General features: G+C 43.6%; 2 protein-coding genes across 2 annotated transcripts in view; one reads left to right on the top strand and one right to left on the bottom strand.

Moving 5' to 3' along the window:
* bmp6 (bone morphogenetic protein 6) overlaps window positions 1–9,355 on the top strand; it is a gene marked incomplete at both ends in the record, with an annotated part of 41,528 nt that extends 32,173 nt beyond the window's left edge. The window contains 3 exons of the mRNA XM_080515452.1: window positions 7,285–7,361; window positions 8,505–8,615; window positions 9,206–9,355. Coding sequence (XP_080371578.1) covers window positions 7,285–7,361; window positions 8,505–8,615; window positions 9,206–9,355 — 338 coding nt within the window. The remainder of the gene's footprint in view (window positions 1–7,284; window positions 7,362–8,504; window positions 8,616–9,205) is intronic.
* Window positions 9,356–10,971: 1,616 nt separating this feature from the next.
* On the bottom strand, window positions 10,972–19,879 carry txndc5 (thioredoxin domain containing 5). Its single transcript, XM_080515157.1, has 10 exons — window positions 19,669–19,879; window positions 18,368–18,520; window positions 17,861–17,966; window positions 17,682–17,778; window positions 16,831–16,946; window positions 15,629–15,715; window positions 15,223–15,381; window positions 14,667–14,749; window positions 13,943–14,072; window positions 10,972–12,910 (listed from the first exon to the last, which is right to left on the bottom strand). Exons 1-10 carry the CDS (start codon window positions 19,851–19,853, stop codon window positions 12,788–12,790), a joined length of 1,239 nt encoding a protein of 412 aa, XP_080371283.1. The 5' UTR covers window positions 19,854–19,879; the 3' UTR covers window positions 10,972–12,787.
* Between the last annotated feature and the right edge of the window lie 6,334 nt (window positions 19,880–26,213).

Raw genomic sequence — 26,213 nt, 5'->3', positions numbered from 1 at the left:
TGAAAGCTTTGGCTGACACAACACAGAACAAAGACTCGTCATTTGTTATGCTACGGGACAGTTTGAGTTTACCACATGTTCGGCTTTGGCTTGAAAGCTGCATGTGCTTCTACCCAGCCATCACCTTTGGCTTGAAATGTCCAAGGCTGTCCTCGCACTTTAAAGACAGAGTTGCACTGGAGCATAAAGCGGGGGGGATCAGAGGGTTAAGGTGCACACCATGTGCTCTCAATGTGGAGTTTCTGTAACAGATGTCGTCCCATCCCCGCTCTCATGAAATAACCTTACGGTTAATAGCTACAGAAGGAGTTCAAGGTCACCACTCGGTTGATTTTCACGCCACGATTTCTCTATGAAAATTCGGCTGTAGGTGTGTTTACGTGTCTCGGTCGGCATGTGGATGATGAGAAAGCTTCAGAATGTGCTCTAACAACGACAATCTGTTAAATATGTGTCCTAGAGGATTGGACTTTACATAACCCAAAACATCAAGACCTCTCCGCCTCGCCACTCGGGACGACTGGGAGTGTAAATATTTAGATCCTACACAGGAAGCCGGGAGGCCCCCCTCGCGACAGCCGTGTGTCCGTGGCCAGCGGCGGAGGACTGCGGGGATTGGACGGGATGGGAGGATCCGTGAGGAATTCAGGAGGGCATATGGTTTCAATACCGCATCACTCACTCCAGAGACAGGGAGGAGGCCACGATGGATGGGGAGAGCATCCGTCTTGTAGCGCACTCGTGGGGAGAAACAAAATGTAGATGCTGCCCCCCCCCTCTCCCCGGTTTCTGTTTGGCGCAGAGCTACAGTACATCAGGTCAGGCCACCACAGAGCGTGCTAAAAGGAATATTTCCCCCATAATTTACTCTGAGGCTGCTTTTCCATAAGATCTGAGGCCGGAAGGCAGCGATGTGTTTGTTTTTAATTGCTAATGTGTGCACTCGCTCCTACACAGAGGCTTTTTTAACTCTCTTCAGCGTGAGTTAATTTTTTTACTGGGGCTTTTCTAAAAATTACTTCCTGGCTTGACCTGTGCAGTATTAACACTCCGATATTAAGGCGTCTTTGTTCTGTGTCATTTTGTCTGTCCTATTCATACTATTTTGAATTCACAAATTATGCTCTTATAGTACCTTACTAACTTAGAAAATATTAAAAAGGTTTGCACAACTGAGAAACCTTATTCTCCCAACTGTGACCCCCGTGGGGGTTTTGGCCCTTGTTATTTTCTCATTTTTACAATTTTAGAAAGCTGGACTTACAATGACATGTGATATTAAATATCTTCCAGATGACAAAAGTGGATGGTTGGAGCCAAAAATATTTCTGCACTATTAGTTTTTACATGATCATGTGATTATTAGTGCAATAAATCATTTTTGTTTTCCACTTTTTTTGCTTTCAAAAGCTCAAAGTTGCCTATCCGGACAAGTTTTGCCAAGTTTGACTTGCTCTTTTAAGTACTTTTACTTTGCGTTTTTTCCCCCCCTCACATTTATAGTTTCTTGAGGGCTAGACGAGAATATTTCTGACAAGTGGGATATTTCCACCCTCTCTGGGTGTGCCTGATGTACGCACTGTGGAAAATGCTCCCATTTACCTCGCCAAAAGAACAATACAACACCTTTAAAGATAATTTGGGGTTTTGTGGGCGAACAAGGCTGGGGAGGTAATGGGAGTCGGGTTGGGCTCTGGCTGTGGGGGAGGTTAACAACCATCCGGGGAAGGAATATCACGTCCCGGCACAGCACACGGCGGCCTGTAATTAGGTCTAGCCAGTCATTAGCTGCGCAGCTAAAAGACTGACCAAGCTAACAGTATCGCTTAAAGAATTATAATAACACGGCGCTCTGCCAGCTGTGTTTTTTCATCTGTCCCGCCTCACCTCCCTCCTCCTCCTCATTCTCCTCGCCTCTTCCCCACCCAACCTCCTTTTGTTTACCGTCGGAGTAATTAGACATGGCGGAGCTCCCCTCGCAGGGTTTAATAACCTCTGTGATGAAAGACAGGAAGAAAGATAAACTTCAGTAGTAGTGGTTAGGGCGAGAGAAAAAAGACGACGGACGTCAGACGCGACGGCAACACGCCGCTTTCATGTGTCTGTTGGGACTCTCTGCGTTAAGGGCCAGGATTTTATTTTAAACATTGGACTAATAGAAAACAACTTTTGTGTCATTGCCACCACAATCACAATGGGGGTTCATGTGAATCCTGATGTAAAAAGCTGCCTTTTTTTTTTTTTTTTTATTGCACTCTTGTATAGAGAATTTGCAACAACAAACCAAAGTTGGAAAGTGGAAAGTGAAAAGCTTCGCCTGACTTTTTTTCCGTTTTTTTATTTTTAATGTCAAGCATTACACCCAAGCACCGTAGCTATAACGTCTGAAATGGCACCATTTGATTCTTGTATTTTCGGAACAGCCCGTGATAAATAGAATTTACAGCCTTTTCCTTCTGACAGACGGGCGAGGGAGAGTTTAATGAATGGCAGTTAGTGTAGCGAAAGGCAACTATCAGCCCCGGACTCACACCGTTTGAAAGAGCTTCCACACTGCTTGTGTTCAGTGAGCAGCAGTGTTTCCGACGCTATTGAGTCGACGTGGTGGGAACCGGCAGCCGCCGCTCCACCTCAATGAATTCAATGTGAATCAGTTTTAGTGCTTAGTTTTAATGTCACATGGTGAAATGGATGTTTGTCCACTCACAGAAAACATTTCCAGGTTAAACACAGTGAGGTAAGCTGCTGTAATGTGGCAGTAGAGCTCTGTGCCACACTGTCCATTCACATTACCGTCTCATTAAAGGAAATCCTGCTTCTTTTTTTTTCCCCCCTGTGTGATCTTCAAATATTTGGTCCTGACTGTAGGTGAAGGTGAGTTTAGAGATCAGGTGTTGACCGACTGCTGACGTGTTGGAAGTGGAATCTAAATATTTTTCCTTGAATAATGAAACGACTACCACACTTATTTCTGCAGAATCAACTTCCCAACTGCTGTCAGTGTGTTCAATTGTGCATAAGAGGACGATGGAAAACATATATTTGAGTGTGAGAGGCTTTGTCTCCCCTGGTGGTGGATTCGGTTAAGTCTTGACTTTGAGTTTGTGACTTGGGTTCAAATCGTGGTTGCGGCAGTAAGAGCATCTGGAGTAAAAACTAGCCAAGACTTGCTGTGGTGACGCCAGTAAAAAAAACAAAACCCAAAAAACAGGAGCAGCCAAATAAGCTTGTCGATTTTAATGTAAGAGGCATTTAATAGCTGCGGGGGCAGGTATGGGGTCGGGCATTTTTGGAGAACAGATGAGAAATTGACACCATGCTTGGCAACTACGGCTTTCTTTTCCTTTTTTTTGGTATGTGTTTTTGTAGAACACACTAGAGGAAGACACAAGCAGTTTATGGATTCTGATGTCGAAGATGGACGAAAATGTAAATACTTTGAGCGAAATGACATGTAAGTGACTGTGAAAGAGCAACTTTGCTGCCGACCTTCCTTTAATCATTTCAATAAGCTAAATCACATGTACATGTGTCTCCTCGATAGAAGGTTTATTCTATTTAAGCTGTGCGCAAAGTGCCACTAAGATAATGTAATTAATTAATTTTGACTTATTAAATGACTTTAAAGCAGCATAAACCCTGGACAAGACCCCCCCCCCCCCCCCCCAAGCTCTCTAGGACACTCTTGTAAAAGAGATTATTAATCTCAATGTGGTACACCTGGCTAAATAAAATAAATATTGGAATAAAACCACTTTAATGTTAACATTTAACTAAACTGAAATCACAATTGCAAAGTTGTATGGCATGTTGAGGGTTTTTTGTTTTTTTTGCCTTCCTCTGCTCTCTGTCAACCAAAAGGAAAAAGAAATGAATGGAAGTCTCATGGGAGCCGGAGCTCAGCGGTAGCTGTGTGGCATTAAATTTTTACAGGCAGGAAGGGGAGATGTGGTTTATGGGCACCACAAATCTGGGCCTTTACACTCAATGAAAGCCCACAGTAAATATCAGCTTTATTCCTTTTAAAGAGCCCCACAGACTGTAAATGCTGATGGCTTTGAAGGCTGAGAGGTGCAGAGAAAATGAGCTGTGTGTGGATGTGTGAGAACGAGAAGAGAAAGAAGTACGCCACTAAATACTATACCGTGTGTTGAACGGCACCTCATGGTCTGTCAGTGCACGTTGCAATTCACTGTTAATGGAATATAATGTGATCAAGATTGGGGACGTTGTGTTAGTTTATTATTAAATGCAAAGCAGGTCTGATCTCAAAGGGTTGAACCTTGACTATTTATTTATCTCTAAATAAATTCAAAGAGTTCAAACAGATGTAAAATCCCAGTCTCGTTGTCTCAGGCGATGGTGGATTGGTGTATCCGCTGTCGGTGTGAAGGTCAGTCGTGCATAGGCAGCACTGCAGCTTGATTCACCCTCCACCCCGAGCTGTGATTTGACCCGAAGCTGAATGTCACGCATCATAAACCAGACCTGGATGAACGAGTAGGAGGTCTCTATGAGACTGTGTGTAGTCTGTGTGTGTGCGTGTGCACTATGAAGCAGTGTGTGTTTCCGCATGCGTAAGAGTCGCATACAGAACTTTGCTTTTACACGTTGGTGACGGTGACACAAATACTAAGATTGCAAAAAGCTCAGAGGCTCATCGTCCAAAATGCCTTCTTAAATCTAGATTACGTGAAGTTGGTGAAGGCTTTGTCATCCTGTAATACTGATATATAGTAGTCCAGTGACGTGATGTGTCATTTCTTTCTTTCTATAAACGCCACTTCAGTTCAAAGGTTCTCAGAAGGACAGCCTGGTCTTACAATGGCCACCATACAATAACCCTGTTAAATTCAAGTGTTGCAGACTCTGCAAGGCCGCATGGGAGGCTGAGCACACACACACACACACACACACACACACACACACACACACACACACACACACACACACACACACACACACACACACACACACACACACACACACACACACACACACACACACACACACACACACACACACAAACGCACGCACACAGTCACTCACATAAACTCTGTGTTTCCACCTCATGGACTACCCTTCCTATTGGAACGGAAGGAACCCAAAACTGGGGAAACACCTGACTGTATTTGACGGTTCCAGACGACCTGGTGACCTTTCCACACTACAGACTGTCGTGACCAGTCTCCCCTTTCATTTCCCTTCTCTCCACAGGATTAACTCTGCTAATCAGACAACATAAACATGTTCTGCTCCAAATAATAATAAAAAAAAAGCCACATCCCTCTGAATAGAAAATGTAGCTGTTACTAGATCATAGACTTTTTTTTTTTTTTTTTTACATCTGTGTGTATGTGCCACATGTGTGACAAAGTGAAGGTGAAGCACCTCCAGTATGACTGCTGTCAATTCCCAGTGCTTTAGTCTCTGAGGAATCTCAGTGAGAAAAACTACTTGCTTTCCCCCTTACACTCCCTGTGCCTCATCTTTCGGTTTGAGATGAGTCCAGCTAAAACATTCAGGTCTGGGCTGTGCGGTCAGCACGTCTGTTCAAAACGAAATTGAATTTGATGATGAAATCTTAATGCAACAAGCTCTGCAGAATTTAAATTGCAGCTCTTTGGTTTAATGAGCGGGTCAGTGGGTTTGCCTGTTAAACAGATAAACATCAAGTCATTCTTGTGCGCGTATGTGTGTGTGTGTGTGTGTGTGTGTGTGTGTGTGTGAGCGAGCTCACACGTGCCTGCAACTGTGTGTATTTGTGTATTTACACTGCAAGTGCTGCTTGTAATGAATGATGGACGTGCAGATGTAAGGGACCGACATCACTGACCCTGACACAATTGAAAGGTTTTTGTATACGTGTGGGTCTCCCTCTAACTGCAGCTGACCAAACAGGGCTGCTTGTCGGTGAGTCGCTGAGGTGAGCTGATGGGTGGCGGCTGCCACTGACTGACAAATCCCCGGCTGCGGTCTGACTCACTCGCTAAATGACGGACACATATGCAGACGCTTGTTGTATGTATGTGAACATTTCCAACTGCCGACACACGGTCAACAAATGAATCTATTTATTTATGCGGCACCGATACGAATGAGTGAAAAGGGAAGGGTGTCACTTTGTGTCCGTCCGTCCATCCATCCATCCATCCATCCATCCATCCATCCATCCATCCATCCATCCATCCATCCATCCATCCATCCATCCATCCATCCGTCCATCCATCCGTCCAAGGAGAGCCTGCACACCCTTAAAAAAGACATGTTTGCTGGGCTTTGTCCACAAAATAGGTTTGGGGTCTTTCGTGAGTCTGCTGAGACACAAATTGCCTCTTGGATGAGTATTTGTTGGAGATAGCGGACTCTAGCCATTTTTGGGAGTTGTTTTATGGGTTTATTATCAAACAGTAATAAAATAAGTGAGGCAAGACAGGGAAAGTTGCGAGCAAAAGGGACCTTGAAGCCTTCGTGGAAAGAGTGTGTCACTGCATTGGCTTCAGGGTGACGACCGATGCCAGCAAGGACCTCTTCAACCCTCAAAACCAAGCGTGTACCTGAGACGGCTGCGGGGCGGCGGCGGCAGCGTTTTGAGCGGAGATAATTAAGAACAAACTGGAGGGCAGCGGCGTCGGGGAAACACAACGCCGGTCCTGTCTCCACGCTCGCCTGCCTGCCAAGTTAATATCTGATGAATTCAATTAGGCGGCCGTTCTGAGGCTTCAGACAGCAGATGGATGTGAAGCCCGGACAAGCATGCAGACCACTGTAATGAGCACTTGTGCAGGCGCTCCGGGTCTACACCCTCACGCGGGTCTCCACCCAGCGCATTACGCCAGGCGTGTTGTGTTATTCCTCTACTCTCCGATTCACCGTGTAATGTGTCATTTTCGCAGGATTTAATTGTGCATTTTCACATCATGGTTTACCCAGGGAGGGGGTTTTGCTGAGTGCGTTGAAACCTCCAGCCCAAGTCAAACACAATTATGATTTCAAGCTTAAAGGGACGACTATGCTGGTTTTTTAAAGTTTTATGTAATATTCAGAAAAGTACACGTCATTTGGTTCACGGCTGAAATGATTTCTTATTACTTTCCTTTAGTGTGGATTATTGGTTAGCCACAGCTTCAACTTCCCCGAGAGCCCACTTTTTAGTTGACAATTGTATTCATCTTTGACACCAAACCCCTCGTTTCCAGGTCTCCTTTAAACCATTCATTCTCATTTAGTCCATAATGTGCAAAAGACTGTATGTGCACCTGAAGGTCTCTTCTTGTGTTTCAGACTACAACAGCAGTGATCAGAAGACGGCATGCAGAAGACATGAGCTGTACGTCAGCTTCCGAGAGCTCGGCTGGCAGGTATTTATTTATTTATTTCCTCCCAAATTAAATTTCACAAACCTTCTTCAGTGTTCATAATCGACGACAGGTCTGTACATGCAAATGGTGTCAATGTGGGAAATTAAAAAAAACCTCCTTGTAATTCATATCATGTTTTTGGTTTTGAAACCCTGTTAATTACTTAACTTACAGTATAATCACAATATAAACAATGAACAGATCCTACAAAGCGCCAGATTCAGACGCATCACTGGCATCAGAGGGAGCTTAAGCACAAACACACACAGGGAAATGTATTATTGATTTTATTAACCTCAACTTTAACTTCACCCGAACCAGCTTGATTTAGTTGTTTGTTTTCATCCATTTAACTAAAGTATTGAAGTTAAGTTATGATTTACAGTAAGAAATAATCGCTCATTATCAACATTCACCTCAACCTAGTTATTTAAAAGGACTTTATTACATTTAAATACGGACCTGGTCCCTATATTATAGTTAAACAAATATGAGTTTAATGTGAACATACTTTTTCTCTCAAAGGCAATTTTACGCTTTCATAATGTGACTCCATGAAGAGGTTTATATTCCCACAACATGAGTAATACATGTCCACACGAGAGCGGCTGGCAGACTGGGAGAGACGGACGGGACAGTGAGAGGAGAAAGACAGACAGATTATTGACACAGACAGGATGGTGCACTCGATAAAAACACAAAAAAACAAGTCCGAATGAGGTAAAACATGCTGAGAATTTGTCAGAGCGAAACAGTAAGACACAGGGAGGAAGGAAGGAAGGAGGAGAGAAGTATTGCTTCCCTGAGTGATTCCGCAGACGGCAGCGTCTGAGCCGGGACTTGTCCTCGGAGGCGAGGTTAACTCGGAGTTTACCAACAGGAGGCCGGTGGGCCTCTGCGGGGAAACACTGTGTTCTCTTCTGCTGCTTTTTTTAGCCTAAAAATGTCCACTTAATATTAAAATAAATACAGACAATGACTTGCACAGCTGCTCCTGACGGTTGTTGGCACGCGACAATACAACACGGCAGATGTTCCACGACACGGACTGAATGATAAAAAGCGGAAAGATATATATATATATATATATATATATTTATTCCTTTACTAGCAAAGCAGACTGATTCCCTGCTTTTCACTCAGGACTGGATCATCGCCCCCGAAGGCTACGCAGCCAACTACTGTGACGGAGAGTGCTCCTTCCCTCTGAATGCCCACATGAACGCCACCAACCACGCCATTGTGCAGACGCTGGTAAGAAGGTCCCACTCCGGGTTCACCACATTTAGCGTTCGTGTGTCATTGACACGGTGTCGGAAAGACTTTTTGGCTGCGTCTCCCTTCTCTGCCAGCACTTTTGTGGCGGAGTTGCTGCGAGTCATCTTGTGGAGGCAAGAATCGTGGGCCGAGATATTTTTCGAACGCCTCGTCGTGTGTTTATCTGACTGCTTTATGGCCTTTTTAAGAGTTTAAAGCTAAATTAGTATGAAATACAGCGATTAGTAAAAAGTATGCAAGCGCAGAACTCGATAACCAGATCTAAATTGTCAACACTGCCTTGGTTTCACTCATTTTCAGCCTGTTTGTTTTGTGACGCTCGCGCCTGCTGTTGTCACGCACGTGACATCATATTGATGCGTCACCTCAAACATAAATATGGTGCTTCCCTCACCGGTGTGGGTATTTCCCCCCCCGCCCGTTTCTGAAAAAGACAATGTGATTGCTTTCCTCATTGAAAATGGAATTTTTTTTTTTGCATATCTTGGAAACTTTGGTTCACGTTAACGCACAAAAAAACACACACTGGACATATTTTTTTCATGAAGGCCTCCCGTCATTTTCAGGTGCACCTGATGAACCCGGAGAACGTCCCGAAGCCGTGCTGCGCGCCGACCAAGCTCCACGCCATTTCTGTGCTCTACTTCGACGACAACTCCAACGTCATATTAAAGAAATACAAGAACATGGTGGTGCGAGCCTGCGGCTGCCACTGACGCCGTTTCGTGACCTGGCGCCGCTTCTTTTGAAAGCCGGGTGAGGTCGACCTCAGGTAGACGCCACAGTTTCCTGCCCAAATCCCCCAACCTGCGAGGAAATGTCCACTCACATGCTGTATTCCGGTAACCTTGGGACGGCTCGGGGCGTCCACGTATTTACACATTCAAGGGGACGCTTTGCAGAATGGACACCGTGTAGGTGTTCATCAGTGTCTGCCACCTTCGCGACCAGTGGACTGGAGTCTTCGCCTCGCGGGTCTGCAACTGAATGACTGTTTGAGGGGGAAGAGGAGGGAGAGCTTAAGTTTGTATCCTATGTGTGTGTGTGTGTGTTTTTTTTTTTTTAAAGAAGTGAGTATGAATGCCGAAGAGGCGACGGCCCCTCCGCCCTCGCCGAGACACTGAGGACGAAACTGAACTGAACTGGGACCAGTCAGAGTGCTGCTTTCTCCACTCCCTCGTCTCCTCCGTGGCGGACCGGCTCTCCCGAGGAGGCTGGAGTGATTACTGATGAACGCCGTCTCGAAAAGCAAGAGGGACACAGTGGGGCTGACTCGGCCTCAAACTCCAAAGGCAGAAAGTGTGTCTGAAGTGTCTGCGTTACATGGGAAAATACACGTTTTTACTGACTCGGTGTTGTTAAGCCAAACAATTCAGAGCCGTCTGAATGATACATTGCAGTGCGTACGTTCACGTTTCCTTCTTTTCTTTTTTTTTTCTTGGTCTGTGCATTTTCTTCACAAGCCATATTTGCCGTCCCAAAATATAATATGGACTGAACCAAAGTGACCGCAGGCTATTTTAGCAGCGCACTGCTCCAAATATCCCGTCCGTGTCAATATTTGCGCGGCTCAAGCGGGGCTGCGATTCACCGAGCTGCTTCAACATGATGCATGTTGTGGCCGAAGTGATGTTTTTCTCCAAAGAAGTGAAGAATACTGCCTTATCCCTCCGACATGCCACAAATGGCCATTTCCATGTTGCCACGCTCGCAAAGTTAACAAACGCTTCCATCCCCACCTCCTGACAAGCCGTCAAGAGATTGTGGAAAAACTTTTCAGAGGGTCCAAAACAGGACAGTTTCTGTCAGCTTTCTCAAATTAGCTGCTCGCTATTTTTTTTTTTTCTCCTCATACCCAGAGGGTGAAATGACGCTGATATTTGTGTCCAGTGGCCACATCTTCCCCACTGAACATGTTACTGTGAGCTTTGACTGAATTCTAGAGAACATATTTTAATAAAAAACTAATACCAATAAGAAACAAAAGTACCGTATGTGCCTAATCAATCATAAAATTACAAAATATACCTCTGGTAAGCTGCTGTTTACATTTGTGATCATGTTTTTTTTTTTTCTTCTTTGTAAATACTTGTACATTCTCAGCTTATTTATTGCACCTTTAATGAAAAAGAAATCACATTATTAAACAGATACCGATGCAAGAACAAAGTGAAAATGCAAACTTATTTTTGAAAAAATTTTTTATTACGAAATCTCATGTTACAACTTGCCATTATTCACCCTTTTTTGTATAAAATCTCTGGGAAGTGCACAACCCACGTCCCATTGAAAGGGAGAATCCCCCCCCCCCCCCCAAAAAAAAAAAACCCAAAACACTTCCGTCACTGGAGTTCCTTAGACCATGTGCTATCCATAAAAAACTTTTACTGACAAAAAGAAACTGCTGTGTCTTTGACTGTTTGTGTACCTGGGTTCAATAAATGGTGCCCCTGCATCACGGGCCACATCATTTTCACATAACGTGGGTCAAAGAGCATTTGCATTGCGGCGGTCACGGCCTGACAGGTGGCTGAGCTTCACTGCAACGGTCCATCGGGAAAAACGCATTGAAAAACTGCAACTGCTGCGACACTCGGGGTTATGACGACTCTTCGAGTAAGTAGCTCTTGTTTTAATGTGGGAATTGGAGTTTTTTTGGGGGGGTCTGATGCATCGATTCAGTGATTATAGTTAGAAAAGGACATTAAAACCAGATTCACAGATCAGTTCACTCGTGAGTGAACACGAATCGGTGCTCAAGTTCTCCTTAAATGCATTTTACCTGAAGAGCAACCTGCCAGGTTTTGATTCTCACATCTGTCCAACATGGACCTGCTGGTCTTCACATGCTTTTACATTAACCAGGACCAGTTTTATGGAGACTTACTCCACTTCCAAAAGGACTGCGAGCTTTTTTTTAGAGAGCTTTTCATGAAGTGCCAAGCAGAGGCCGCCTGGTGTGATTTTTGCACTAAAATCTGGCTTCCAGCAACAAACGCACAACGTCCAAATTATTCACGGCGTGTGGTCGACCTTTGCCGTTTTACCTGTTTGTGCAAACACACACTCATCGCCGTTACAACCTCAGATGTGAGAAAAGATGAGCAACAGTGGTGAAATGACATATTATGCCATGTTGATATGAAACACAAGCCGTCAGTCTTGATAAAGCCCGGCTGTGTGAAAACAACCTTGAAACATTTCGAACAAAGTGCACTGGTATGGGTTTGAAAAACCAAACAACTTCCACAACCTAGTTCAGTAACAGAGAAATGGGGCAGCATGGTCCAGGCCTGAGACTCGGAGTGGCAGGAGGAGCGGCGAGTCGCGGCTCATTAAGATCACAGGAGTCCGATCAGATTCGAGCGGCTCGGTAAACACATGGGACGACAGAACGTGACGTCCGTCGAGCCCACTATCAGGCTCCTGTGATAACAATGACGCCACCGTCGCAGCTTCTTCCAGCCGCGTGGGCGTTTTCCCTGAGAGTTAAGTCAGATAGGCCATCACTGGCGAGGATCCGGAGTACCGGTACCTTCAACTTAACGCTCAGCTTCACATTGGGCGCGCTGCGGCGGCTTTTCAGCCGCTTCAGTGGCGAGATTGTTCAACACCAATGGCTTCTGATCTCACAACAAATCCCATGTAGAAAATTTAGCATTGAAAAAAGTCAAATAGCTACACAAGTCTGAAATGATTTTTTTTTTTTAAACAAGCAAAGTTTAGTGCCACCATTTTAATAATTCCTATGTGCAGGGAGTTCTGCTTCCGATTGACTGAGCAGTGCTTGCAGAGACTCGTTTCTTCATTTGCAGATCTGATCGATACCATACCACCCACAAAAAAAAAAAAAAATTCAAGGTTGAGCAGCAGCAATGAGAAATACATTCACATCCCAAACACTCTGCAGAAGGTTTTGTCCTTGAAACACTGGAGAAAGTACAGACTGCGTCTGTCTGTCGCTGGCTGACTCCTTTCTGAAGAGAACCCGAGTGGAGAGAGAGAGAGAGAGAGAGAGAGAGAGAGCGAGAGAGAGAGATAGATAGAGAGGTTTTGGCCACTGTAGGAAGCAGAGCGAGTGTCCTGCTGGCCAGATATGCAGAGTGGGCGAGGAGAGTGGTGGATAAGGAGCGTCGACCTGCCCGCTCTTACAGCTCGTCTCTTGCCTGCCGCATCACGAATGTGTGCAGGCTCTCCACATCCCGGCCGCCGTGATGCTCGTCGCCCTGCTCGCCGGCTCTGAAGATGATGAGGGTGGGGTAACCTCGCACCTGCACGGAAAGAGGGTTCAGCTGTTAAAACAAAGTGATTTTACACCCGAGAACTTTTCACAGATGTACAGCGCTGAAGCGCAAATGGCAAAAACAACTGACATCATGGCCCCTCCCCCAGTTTACAAAGCTCATATTTGGATGAAGGTGCTGCAGATCAATTCTTGTTTTAATGAGGACGTTGATTTACATTTCTAAAATTAAGATCGAAGATATTCAAGCCAAATGGAATCGAGCAGCTGCTAACATTTTTAAACAATACTGTAATGGGACACGGGCTGAACTTTTCCAAGCTTCTCAGACATTTCCTTGTTACATAAAGTGTTTTGTACAGTCTCCGGTGTCTCTTCCTCACATTGATCTCCTGCCTTCGCTCGTTCTGCTCCAGCCACACTGGCTCTCGTGGTTCTGCCTGCTCCTCCCACAGAGCATCATCCTCTCTGCCCTTCACAGCTTCTGAATGACGCGTTAACAACAACACCACCACCACCAGTAGATTTAGCGAGTCCACGTCCCTACTTTGTAATCCACAACTTGGGCCGAATATTATCAGAGCAATATCGCAGTTTTCAAAGATGAAGCTGAAAAACATAGGATACAATACGAGATGCTATGTTTTGTTATTGATTTTATGTCGGCAACATCCCTTTGTCGTAGGAGTCTGCATCTTCCCACTCGTCAACATTAGATAATACCTCTGGATCTCCTCACGGTGGCTGAAATTCCACGTCCGATCCAAGCTGATCGTCGGCCAGCAGTCCTCTGGCCACGACGGCATTAAACATGCCTTAGGATTTCAGTCCGCAGCAGCTAATTAAAGTATGTGGCAGCTGTATTATTTTATGACTGTGAGATAAACCAGCAGCTTACTTTTACTGCGTCCAGTATACCACACTTAATCTTGTGGAAATAAAAAGCTGACAGAAGGAGCATGTGAACGAGCGAGCGCGAGTCCCCGACTGCAACATGTGCACTTTATGGGCAAGTGGCGGCGCATTGTGCGCGGCGTGGACCACGTCCAAGTGTACTCACGGAGTACTTGTTGCAGAGTGTGCGCTCTACGGTGCAGTCCACTTTGGCAATCTTGACGTCAGTGAGACCAGGAAACTCCTTCTTGGAAAGATCGTCCCATGTTGGAGCGAGATTCTTACAGTGACCGCACCTAGACGGTAGGATAACCTGGGTGTTATGTCACTTCAGCTGAAAAGGCACATTTCTCAGAAAAGACAGTTCAAAACGCATACACACAAAAAAAAAACGTGTTTACATTTAATTTCCCACACTCTCTCGTCTCATTTAATTTGATTCTGAGCTATAACCCAACGTGTTTAGTCACAATGGGTTTTAAATTGAAATATGTATTTATTTTATGCAACAGGGACTAATAGATATGCAATGAGTGTAATAAACAAAGAGTTAAGCCTTTTATTGCCCAACTACTCCAGCAACAATATCTTATGAGAAAAATATCAGTGCGCTGTGGTTGAAGCTCTGTGAGGGCGACTAAACCTCACACACTCTGGAAATTAAGGCTCTATGCAATTAAACTTATTGGAGTCTGAAAAAAAAAAAAAAAAAAAAAAAAAAAGTGTTTCAGTTATTACAATAGGTTTAAATTGACAAGCTTATGTACAGATCCAAATTCAGTGTTTATTTATTCATTCCGTACTGCAATGACTTGCTGTGGTGAAGTATGTTAAAATAAAAAAATAAAATAGCATTTCACCATTTGTTCCTTATGTCATAATGAACTTACCATGGAGCGTAAAACTTAATAAAGGTGAAGCCCTTGGCTACAGACTCGTCGAAGTTTGCCTCAGTCAAGACCAACACGCTGGACTGCAGACAGAGAGGACAGAATAATGCACAGAATCACGCTTAAAGCATTGCACAACTGTGACAGACTTCATCGGGAGACTCAGTGGAAAGTTAAGATGAACCAACGGGCAGAAAGTGGGTCGTAGCTGGGATGTGGTCTGTCAGTTCTGCAGTCACGAGGAAGTCAAATTCTGGCATCGATCACCAGGAAATAGCTCTTCTTACGAAAGTAGTAGTTATGTGGGCACCGAGTTCAGAACTCCCGTTTATGCGGAGTTACTTGAGCCGCTAAAGGAATCGAACAGGAAAACTAATTCTGCCTCAGCTGCCGTTAAGAACAATGTTTATGTTCAATCACTTCTGACAAGGTAAAAAAAACAAATCCTGAAAAATTGGAAGTTGGAACATTAAAGAAGCGGCAACAAAGAAGAAACAGGCCAAATAGCACACAAATCTTCCAACGTGACTGCGATCTCTTCTTTTTCTCGTCCCACCTTTTCTTCCTCTTTGGCCGGCTCATCAGTGGGGACCTCGTTGGGTTTTTGCTCCTCGCTCGGCTCCTCCTCTTCCTCAGCTGCGATTGTTGCCTTCAGCTGGTTGTCCACAAAGTCTTTGAAAGCCTCCAGGTCTCTCTTCCCTTTGTACTGTTCAGTCTACAAAAGTCAACAAATGTGAGAATAAGTGCGGCTGACAAACATTACGCCACTTAGAAGAAATGGGTTTTTTTTTAACATCGACTTATCAGAAACCCAAGAAGCACCAATGTAAACATCACGAGACCTTAATGTGACTTTCACAATCAGAGGTTGTTGTTCTACAGTAAAACACGAGGAGGTCATGAGAGAAAACACGGAGGCTGGAGCCAAAGAGTGACTCGCGCCGACGCGTCAACCGCTGTACCTTTTGTCCGTTGTGGAAGAAGAGCAGTGTGGGATATCCTCGCACGCCGTTCTCAGAGCACGCCTCGTAGTGCTGCGTACAGTCCACCTACGTCACAAACACACGGACGTGTCATTAGCGGGACCAACGATAACGGCGGACACGGATCCTGCGAGGGGGTTTGTTTAATACGCTCCTGTGTAAACAGACAGTTCAAATACACGATTAGCATCCCGTTCTGTCACACAGATAAGAGCGCCACGTCGACATCTCAGTATCTGTGTTTGGCAACAAGTGCGCCGCAGGAGGAATCTTTATCCTGCAGACGAGGAATGGGGAAAACCTAAACGCACTAAATGACGCAATTCCACCCCCCCCCCCAAAAAAAAACTGCAGTGGGATTTGTGTTCTTTTATCTCTTGTTTGTTGCTAAAAGCTCAAGGTTGAATAGCTGCTTTATTTTTGTACAAAGGCAAGTGAAGTGTTTATAAACAGTATAGAGTGAGGAAGCTGGTGATTAACTAAATGGCCATCAGGAGCATGTGACTCCTCAGAGTCCATCTTCCCCGACTTCTGCCTCAGCTCTCATTTCCCCAACACCAATGTGCCAGTCAGTACGTTTCCTCTTAATGGCCACAAGACAAACTCTGAAGACCCGAGAGTTCATATGAATGACAGTTTCAACGTCCCTTACGGGGAAAAAGATGCATTATTGCAACAACTGTGTCAAAAAGTCCACGTCTGTCATACGCCACCCAAAACCTCACCTGCCAGCTGATAGTAAACGTCAAATCGAAATAAAAGTGTGGATTGTTCAACAGATGTTTGTCCTTGCAGATGATCTCAGGATTAAAATGTAGTGGATAAATCATTTTTGGAGGTGTAAATGTGTGCTGGCACATCTCAAAGTTTTTGTCAACATGAGCATCAGCCTGTGGTGGAAACGACTGTCAAGTTAAACAGCAAATATTGAGAGACTATAAGAATAAACCTTCATGGTTTTCAACAAAACGAATGGAGGTGGGGAAAAGGACGTCCACAAGCATGCTCTACACACACTCGCGAAATAAAGTAGCCACCTACAATGCGAGTTCCCTCAACTACCAAGCAGCTCTGCTGTGAGACACTTTCTAGAATTGTCTTCCAGAGATCATCTCGATCCATCAAGTCACGACTTCTACAAACCGAGACTGAAACGACCAGGATTGTGGAGCTGCACTCGCCTTTCCTATCTTCACACTGTCCGAGTGCTCGAAGGTGGTGGCCAGCTGCTCCCAGGTGGGGGCCATGGCTTTGCAGTGACCACACCACGGCGCAAAGAACTTTACAAAATGAGCACCTGAAGAAAGACAAGAAAATGCATTTAGGAGGACAAAAAAAAAGAAAAGAAAACATGAAACGTGGATGAAAACAAGTCAGTGTGCAGAAAAGCAGAAGCCATGAACAGTCACACACTTTGAGGATTATGGGTCTTGATTCTTGAGTGGATTAATGTACAAATAATCTCGCCATAGCCAACTGAAAATGAAAATATACACCACCTACGGGTTCCACGCGACTAATCACACAACATTTATTGCAGCTGTGTTGCCAACATGTGAAGGTGGGACCCATAAACAGTTTTAAACATGCCTATGTCATATCCTGCCCTTTTTCGTCTGCAAACAAGAAGTCGTTTATTTTTCTTCAAAACCATAACACTTGACTTCAGTGGAGCTTTACAGCTGTAATTTCAATGAGACAATTATCATGAGTGCTGCATGTTTTCTCAGTCGTTGTCTACAAAAAAAAATAAAAAAAATCCAGAAATGTGAGGTGACGCGAGATGATGAGTGAACGATGCTGTGGATCGTGAGCTGTTGAAATGTCAGTTATGTAAATGAGGCCGATGAAGTTTTTCCATTCTCTAACGAGGGGGCCAAAAACACTACTCTGTGTGGGTGAAAACTGAGAGGACATTTAAAAATTAGGATGAAACTGAAATACTTGTGTGATGGCAGGATGCAGCTGTGGAATTACGCAAGAACAAATGCTCTTTTCTGTTATGCTTTCGTCTCTCAAACTTCATCTTCACCTTTGGCGATGTGGGCCTTGAAGTTGAGGGCAGTGAGCTCATACATGCCCTGTTTAGGCTCGGGGGCTTTAGGGGGCTCTGGGTCGCTCTCTGGCTCCTGGAAGGGATGCAACAAGAATTAACCTCATTCTTACAGAGTTGAGATAAATACTGAACAAAAATCAATGAACCCCACTCACCTCAGTCGCATCCTGGAGTGTCTTCAGCATCCAGGTCTCCAGAGACTGCAGATCTCTGGGCCCCTGGTACTTCACTGCTTCCTGATCTGGCTTAAACAACTTCAGCCTACACGAACAAAGAACACGAGCTGCATCAGGACACAGTATGGTCATAAGCTACAGCATGAAAAATAAGGAAATCCAGCTCGAGGAGTCAGCAACATAAAGTTACAAATAAAAACAGACTGTCAATGATTGTCTGAAGACTGCTGAGCTTGCAGGTTCAGCACTAAACTTGCAGTAACCTTCAGGAGGACGTCATTAAGATCATGGCAGAATGCTAAATGCAGGTCAATGTGTCACTTCTGTCTCTAAATTAGGACGTGTTTTACCCTGAATACAGCGCACGCTGCATCATTATCTTCCATTCACCAATAAAATTAAACGATCTCAGCTGACCTCGTCCTGGCTGAAGAATGGCAAACAGATGAAATGAGACCGACAGCGAGGTGTGACAGGAGAACTCACGTAGGGTAGCCTCGGACACTGTGCACGTTGGAGCAGAACTTGGTGTCCTGGACACAGTCGACTTTCACCACATATGCCGGGGGATCGTCCATGCTGTTGTACTTGTCTGCCAGCTCGTTCCATGCTGGCTGTAACCTCTGGCAATGGCCGCACCTGAACACAACACGAGGCCTTTACTGTGAGTGGAGGGATCAGAGAGCCTCGGTCTGTAAAGCAAACTACTGTGAACATTATGCCGACCTTGTTATGCAGTTCAGTGTTATTGATGTGTTCACACACATCATCATCCCTCCTTTGCATCACAAACTGTTAGTCCTGACAGAGACAGCCTGGAGTACTTTCAATTTTACAAAGTAGTCCTAATGAAGATGTATAGTTTATTCTTTTATTGAATACACTAAAAGAATATGAAATATAAAGGAGTCACTGACCAGATCAAGTCAAAGTTAGAAATGGGATCACTGAGTTTTGGGAGGTTGCTGTTAGAGATTGCAGTCATTTGTATCCTTGACATGTAAATAATAAGTTTCACTACTGAATCAACATTTGCATAGAGCTTCACAAAGCCAGTTGTACACTTTACTTCTCACAATCACCTTTGAATGCATAATTATACCAGCGTTTTACTTCCAGGATATGGAGACAAAACTGTTTTTGCAAAAAAGTCTCATTTGTCCTCAATGTGCCCATTTAAATGGTGTTGCTGCTCTACGATGCGTTTCTTGGAAAACTTTAATAACGGGTATGTAGGTTATGATCTGATATTTATCTCCATAGCAGTGACCTGTAAACACAAAGTGACTCATCAGATAAGTGTGACCTGCTCGGAGCCGTCCCGGACCTGCGCGAGGCCGCGGACCAGGTGTAGTGAACCTCTGACATAACGCCGCTCAATCAGTGCTTGCCACGTAAGCGCACGGCCACAACTTTCTACTGTCACTGAGCTCGAAAACAAACGTCGCAAAGTGCATCAAACAAGTGCAAGATTAAAAACTAAGTCAAGTAAAATCATTGTCCGCGTGTAAACTGTTAGTCCCGTAAGCAGGGCGGTACGTTGAAGTGTTTAAACCGTAAGCTGTGCTAGTTAGCCGCTAAGCTAACCACACCGGCTTCCCATAGGGAACGAGTGGGAGAGCCAGCTAGCTTCCATGCTAACTAGCTTGCGTGCTTATTCGCCGGTTTGCTCTCACTTCGCGGTTGCGGGCAGTTTCACCTACTTTTGCCATTTAGAAGAGGCAAATGCAACTGTCAGTCCGTTTGCTTCACTTTGTCTGCAGGAACTTGGGGAAGTGTTCACTCACCACGGGGCGAAGAACATGACAAAGTGGGATGCAGTGGGCACCGCCTCGTTGAACATCTCCACCGTGTACGTGTGCTTGGCATGTTCGTCCTCCTCCGCGTCGGCGTCGCAAAACACACCGGCAAACAGCAGTGACAAATAAATAAAACACAAGGAAAAGCGTGAGCAGTGCAGTACAGAAGCCATGGTGAAGCTCGGTGGATGAACAGTGTCCCTGCTGGTGTAAAAAGGCCGACCCTGCGACGTGCACGCCCCCCTGACAGCTTCAATGTGGAGGAATGTAAGCTCTGGATGGGACTGCTCAGGCTGGAGGTGAAGGCAGCTGCAGCCGATATGTTTTGTAGATCTGCTAAAGTCCGGAGGCACTGTGCAGCTCCATCCAGCCACGCCGGGTCAAACAACTGAGACTTTTAGGAGTTGTGAAAGCTCATCTGGTAGGACTAACACATACATTTAAATGCTTCATGGAATTTAATAATAGACAAGCGTGTACAATGTATTGTTCATATGATTGCACAAAGCAAAGGATAATGCAATAATAGTTATGAAAGCATTATAGATAGTTTTAAATCAATCGAAAGAGTGTAAAATAGATACAACGTTCTGTTATACATGCACATGCCCCCCCCCCCCCAAAAAAAAAAAAATGTGGCTAGTTAATTCATTGTTTCTGTCTTTTAGTCTCTATGCCTCTAACTCTCCTCAGAATAATATGTCTATGCAACAAGAGGTCATCTTTGCTATTGCTTTTTAATGCAAAAGTGACAAATATGTGAGACAATAAAGAAGGACATTGCAGAACATTTGATTAATACTACATACAGTAGATATTTAGATTTCCAGGAAGGGAGGCCAGTCAGCCCGATCTCAAGATACTTCTATATTCTTGAGGTTTAGTCAAAGATGCCTTTTAATCTAATATATTCAAAGTATTGCTTTCTATAGTAGGATGATTTTGATTTCCAAAAAAGAGGACTGACACTATACATAAGGTTTTGTGAACATTTTCTCTAGGGTTTTTTATAATTTGAACATATCCAAAATATGTCTCCTCTAAATGGAGAGGAAATTAATTCATATAATGAAATGATTCAGGAACGCTTCACAAGCATTACTCAACATGCTTTACTTAACCTAAAATTATCTCTCTGTGAGAACCAGTGATACAAAAATAACTTTGAAATCCTAGAATGAAATAATGCTACAAACACCTTGGTCTAAAAAATAATCCAACGACAACAATAAAACGTTCCACTGTTTAATAAACAGTACTTTATTAGAGCCCCACACATATGTGTCTCCTGTGTCAATCACAAGCTTTATGCAGCATTTGGAGCTTCGTAAACGTGTCTCTGACTCCAGGATCCTCAGCAGAGATGTATTTCCCTCTGATGTTCTCACTGTCCCCTGACAGCTGCTCCCGCACACAACGTTGCAGTCAGAGCACTCTGGGGAACCATCCAGTGTGGATCTTGCAAGCTCTCCCGTTGCTGTGTCGGTTTCTATGGATCATCAAGACATCCCAACGTCATGCAGAAGTGAATTGCTGTACTTAACTTCGCTGCAATGCCTGTGTTTTGTCCTTGTTTTGTCAGCGCTGTGATGGACTGGATGTGCCTTTCCTACAGAGCCATTTGGGATAAACTCAAGGCTCCTGTGAACCTAATTGGGAGAACGTGACATTGATTAAATAAAGAAATCAAAGTGTGAGCACTGCCTCACCCTCAGGTGAAAAACTTGACCATATCCTAAACTGTAACAGCAGCTTTTGAACCAGATCATCTTCATGTCACCATACCACAGTGAGCATAAATGAAACTGACTGGTTAAATATGTATTAGTCTGCAATATTTCTACTACAGGGAAAATGGAAGAAAACAGTTTGGTGGTTCAGTGTCGTCTATTTCTTATAGAATGGACTAAACTCAGCACACACTTTACACACATTTCGAGGGAGGGACGTGACATACCATTTTTCAAATGTAAAACATGCCGAAGGAAAGCCAATGCACTCATCCAGAAATATTAAATTAGCATAACATTTAAAAGACATTTAGGAAAGTTTGCTCACATCTGCTAGTGTAAGGGAAAAGCCAAATTGGCTAATTATAAATGATCCAATAGGTTCTGGTTGAATGCACAGCTTTGGCAGGCAGCCTGGGTTCCCTTCACACCTGAGGCTGTCTTTCTCGAACAAACTGGCTGCTTTTATATTACCTGACAGCATAAGTCTATTAAGACATCCATAAAAAGATGAAATATTAGGAAAACAGAGCAAGTAATAAAAGAACACACAGTTAGCATTCTAATTTAGCTTTAAAAAAATACAGACATCACACTTCAAGCGACACATCACTGCTAGTTCAGGTGAAGTTTATGTGGGCTGCTGGTTTTCCACACTTAATGGTCAGATATGAGTCAGAGTTGCCCCCTCATCATTGCTGAAACTGATGCTTTAAAGTGAGAACGGCTAAGGCAAATATCATTAATCCAATTTGTTATACTAGATAAACAGTTCGCGTCTCATGGGAGCTGGAGCTTTTCCTTGTGTGCGCATAAATCATGCATCTATTCCCACGACGGGGGCTGTTTGTGTTTGTTCCCAGAGTAGGAAGAAGAACCTGCTGGCTTGTCAAATTGACAGCTGTGTGGAAATACCCCCCCTCTTTTCTTTTTAATCCAGCCATGATTTCATGAAACCAAATGGAGACAGACTTCATACTACCAGTATTTCTCCTCAATCACCTCCCCTTTTTTTTCCCCCCACCTTTCATCTGGACAACAGGAAGAGTGGGAAACGGAAAGGAAGAGGTTACAGCATGGAAACAGACAGATGTGACGCTTGGATCACCACTGTGGTACTGTATAGAACTCTATTCCAGACCATCAGGGCCAACCAAGGCTCGTTGAATGCGTATAAGCTGAAGGTGGGTGAAAATGATCCTACCATGCAACGGCGAAGACTCTGAAGTTAGATGTATATGTTTCAGGCTGAAGTGTTTATGACGTGCGCAGTGAGAAAGATGCGTGTGAGTGTCGGTGCTTCTGGGGGCTGCTGCTGTCAAGAGATTGTCCTGCAGTTCCCCGGGAAACCATTGAAATTCCAGCATTAATACACACATTTGCACACGCAGGATTATTCAATCCACAGGGAATACATCCATACAAAGGAGAAGCAATATACATGTAAGAGACTCCCTTGCTGTGATAGATGATGCTGCGTTGACCTAAAGACCGACGAGAGATCGTTCACTCCTGGATGCAAAAAGTCAAACATGCTTTCTCTTTGAAGAACCTCAGGAAATGTCTCACCTTTGGGCCGAGGCCCCACTTAAAGAAAGCAAAGAGAGAGAGAGAAAAAAAAGGTTAAGGAGTCTGCTGACACCTGGTTTTTTTGGGGGGGTTTCATGAGGTGGAAACCAAGAGCTAAGTCGTTGGCCTTCCCACAGCAGGTATGCACACGAGAAAGACAGCAACACAGCATGTTCCTTGCATACTTTAACCTCAAGAACGACTCGTTTCTTCAGGTTGGCCAAAGATCAATCAACATTTCCACACAATAGCACCAATATCTCTGCCAAATACAATAAATACTGGAGAGAAAAAAAAAACGTATACAGAGCTATATGCCTAACAATATATCTAATGCCCACATGTCAATGAGTTTGTTTGGCTCATTAATCACCAATTAGTCACAAATCAATCTATATTTTGGACTGTGGAAGGAAACCAGATTAATTGAAGAACTGGGAGAACATGCAAACTGCACACAGACGCACATGAATATCCTGACTGTGAGGTGAGAGTGGTAACCACTACACCATGAGATGTATCATGAAAGAAAACCATTTTGCTTGTGTTCTGTAAAAAAAAAAAAAAAAAAAAAGAAGATTAATCAGCCTGCTGCAACAGACAGATTTCTACCAAAGATACATCAGCACAGAACTATATATATATATATATATATATATATATATATATATACATACAACCATTGAACAAACAAGACTTTTATGAGATTAGAAATATGCCATTAGGAGCTTAATTTATATTGTTAAAAGGGACTGTTGAAGGAACCCAATGGGGTAGACATTTTTCAGATGGCTTCAGTAATGTTTTGCTGTCTTTTTTTCCCTTCTCTTTCAAAAGTTTGGATGGTCGATTTAGGAAACTCAGAAACATGTGAACTGTGTCTATTGCTTTTATTGCCGATTTTTCTTCGGCCTGGTTTCATTGGACACAGAGGTGAAATAAACCGCATTGAAGCGATTTGTGAATTTGTTATGGAACCTCACAGGGGCTATTGTGACCTTTAGAGCGGGTTCAATTGTGCAGTGTGAGCGGTGGCTGCTGCTTTAATTTTAACAAATAGACACGGGCATGCAATCAGCCTTCTCTTCTCAATGTTGGCAACAAAGTGAATGAGCATATTTTCCAAGCTGTCAAACAGTTTCCTTTAAAAGGTTCAGCAGTCACACTGTATTTAACACTGAGTGAATGTACTGCCTTCTTGAGCGTTTTCCCGTCCCATCAAAGGTATTCTGGACTGTTATGACTACTCTAATCATGTTTCTGCTCCGATTTAGTCCACTGTGCTGACGTGAAGGTGTCAGCGGAGTGAAAACTCCCTCACACTGAAGTTTATTTGAGCTATTATATCAAAAATGGCCTTGACATGAAATCATGACCCACAGTTTCTGCCACGCTCTCACATTCCGCCTAATGCTTTCCCAGTTAAAAACACAAATTCCTTTATAGGTAATTGGAGGTGAAAACTGATATATGAGGTTATTTCCTTGACTTTTTGTGCCTGATAAATAACATCTACTCAGAGGTCAGTCTCTCCCAAAGGGGATCTATTGTAACAATGACTAGCCAACAACCACACATAACCACTTAAGATCAACATGTCATATACTGCAGCTATGGCCAATATGACCAAACTGTAGCGGATATATGTATTTTAAAGTTTGCCCGCTGAAGCAGAGGCCACATAGTTGTGGGTGTCTACTGGTTACCCATTGTTGCTATCTAGGCACCTTGCCAGGCCAACTATAGCATAGTGTGATAAGAAATAGAAAGATGAATGGACTCTGGGGACCTGAGGACTTTCTGTTTATTTTGATAATAGCTTGAAGTCAGGAGCCAAGAGTGCGAGAGTCAGCAGGGGGCAAACATGGTCAAAAGTGAGAGCTGGGATTCAGTGAATAACAGGGAGATGCTTTGCATGCTGGTGCCACGGCGACACATTGTTCTCAGGCTATTAAATTCACACAATGAACAATAACACAGCACAGGGTGCTGAGGGATTTTCTTTGAGATATGGCATTGGAGACATTATTAAAGAAGCACTGCGATTCAAAGGAAAATGACTCCTATCTTATATGTTTGGGCACAGGTCAATGGCTTAAACAATGTCTTGGCAATGTTGAATACACAAGGATTTAGTAACAGATTTTTATTATAAAATAATATGTTTTTAAAATGAATTCAAGCTTTAGTGAGCCAACTCTTTACTTTTGTGAGTAAAAACAGCTGAGAAGCTTCATAGTTCCTGCTCTTGTAACAGTCAGTAATGAGTTGTGAATAACATATAATAAAAATAAATTACCTCTATAATTTTAAACATTTAAATTGATTTTTGATGAACAAATACAATCATTCATAGTAATTAGAAAAAAATGGTTTATTATAACTGAATAATTAGGTGGACAAATTCAAATCAGTTATATGTGCGTGTAATGATAGGGACAGAGATCCTGAACAGAATCCGATTAAGTACTCCTGTTTAGTGCCTCGCTAAACGTCAATGTAGTCATTCTGAAACATGAAATATGCACAAACATAGGTAAATATTACTTTAGCCTTGACCTAAGCTGTATTAGCACTCTTGAACAAACATTATTTTGTCTTTACGGTAGCGTTCTGCTGCATGTAGGAAGTTCATCTCTGCTGTTTTGTAGCTGCTTCTTCGCATTAGTTCATAAATATGCTTCTTTAAAGAGCTGCCACACCTCTGTCATATCTTCTTCTCGCAAACTAATGAACTTTTTTCTGACCTGAGAGAATCAGTCATTAGATTGATCCCACACAGTGTTGGCAGCTCGTCTAACGAGTCACAGCAATAGGATCGCTGTGTGCACATTAGAAGAAACTGCATAAGACTGCAATAAAGGCAACAAATTATGGTAAAAAGTGTGGTGGATTGGAGGTTAGGAATCTCATTACCACTGCATCTGAAGTTGCTCAAATCGGGTCAAGAAAGAGCGTCTACTGTCAAAACGGTGCCAAATCAAACATGCTGCACAAGCTCAAATTAATGAACTAATAGTAATGTAATAACTAATAAACTGATACTTATACTTATACATGAGCCAAAGTGGATTATACACTGGAAGTATTTCAGAATGAATGGCCAGTTTTATATTTCCAAATGTCAATGTGAGGAAGATTGACACAAAAAGAGCTCAATTCAATTGTATAACTTGTGGACTCTCCTATTACCGATTTGTGAACGTCCTTCCATCCATTATCTATACTGTTTAT

Source organism: Blennius ocellaris (genome assembly GCF_963422515.1).
Source record: "Blennius ocellaris genome assembly, chromosome: 19".
Classification (NCBI taxonomy): domain Eukaryota; kingdom Metazoa; phylum Chordata; class Actinopteri; order Blenniiformes; family Blenniidae; genus Blennius; species Blennius ocellaris.
This window is presented reverse-complemented; position numbering and strand designations above follow the sequence as displayed.

Bases quoted from the DNA above. Each gene is read 5' to 3' on its own strand.
- txndc5 (XM_080515157.1), bottom strand. From the start codon at position 19,853: ATGGCTTCTGTACTGCACTGCTCACGCTTTTCCTTGTGTTTTATTTAT. The intron at 15,716-16,830 runs GCGAGTGCAGCT...TTTGTGACGTAG, and splicing joins ACAGTGTGAAGATAGGAAAG to GTGGACTGTACGCAGCACTA. The intron at 12,911-13,942 runs GTGAGTACACTT...CTTTCCGTGCAG, and splicing joins CACTCTGCAACAAGTACTCC to GTGCGAGGTTACCCCACCCT.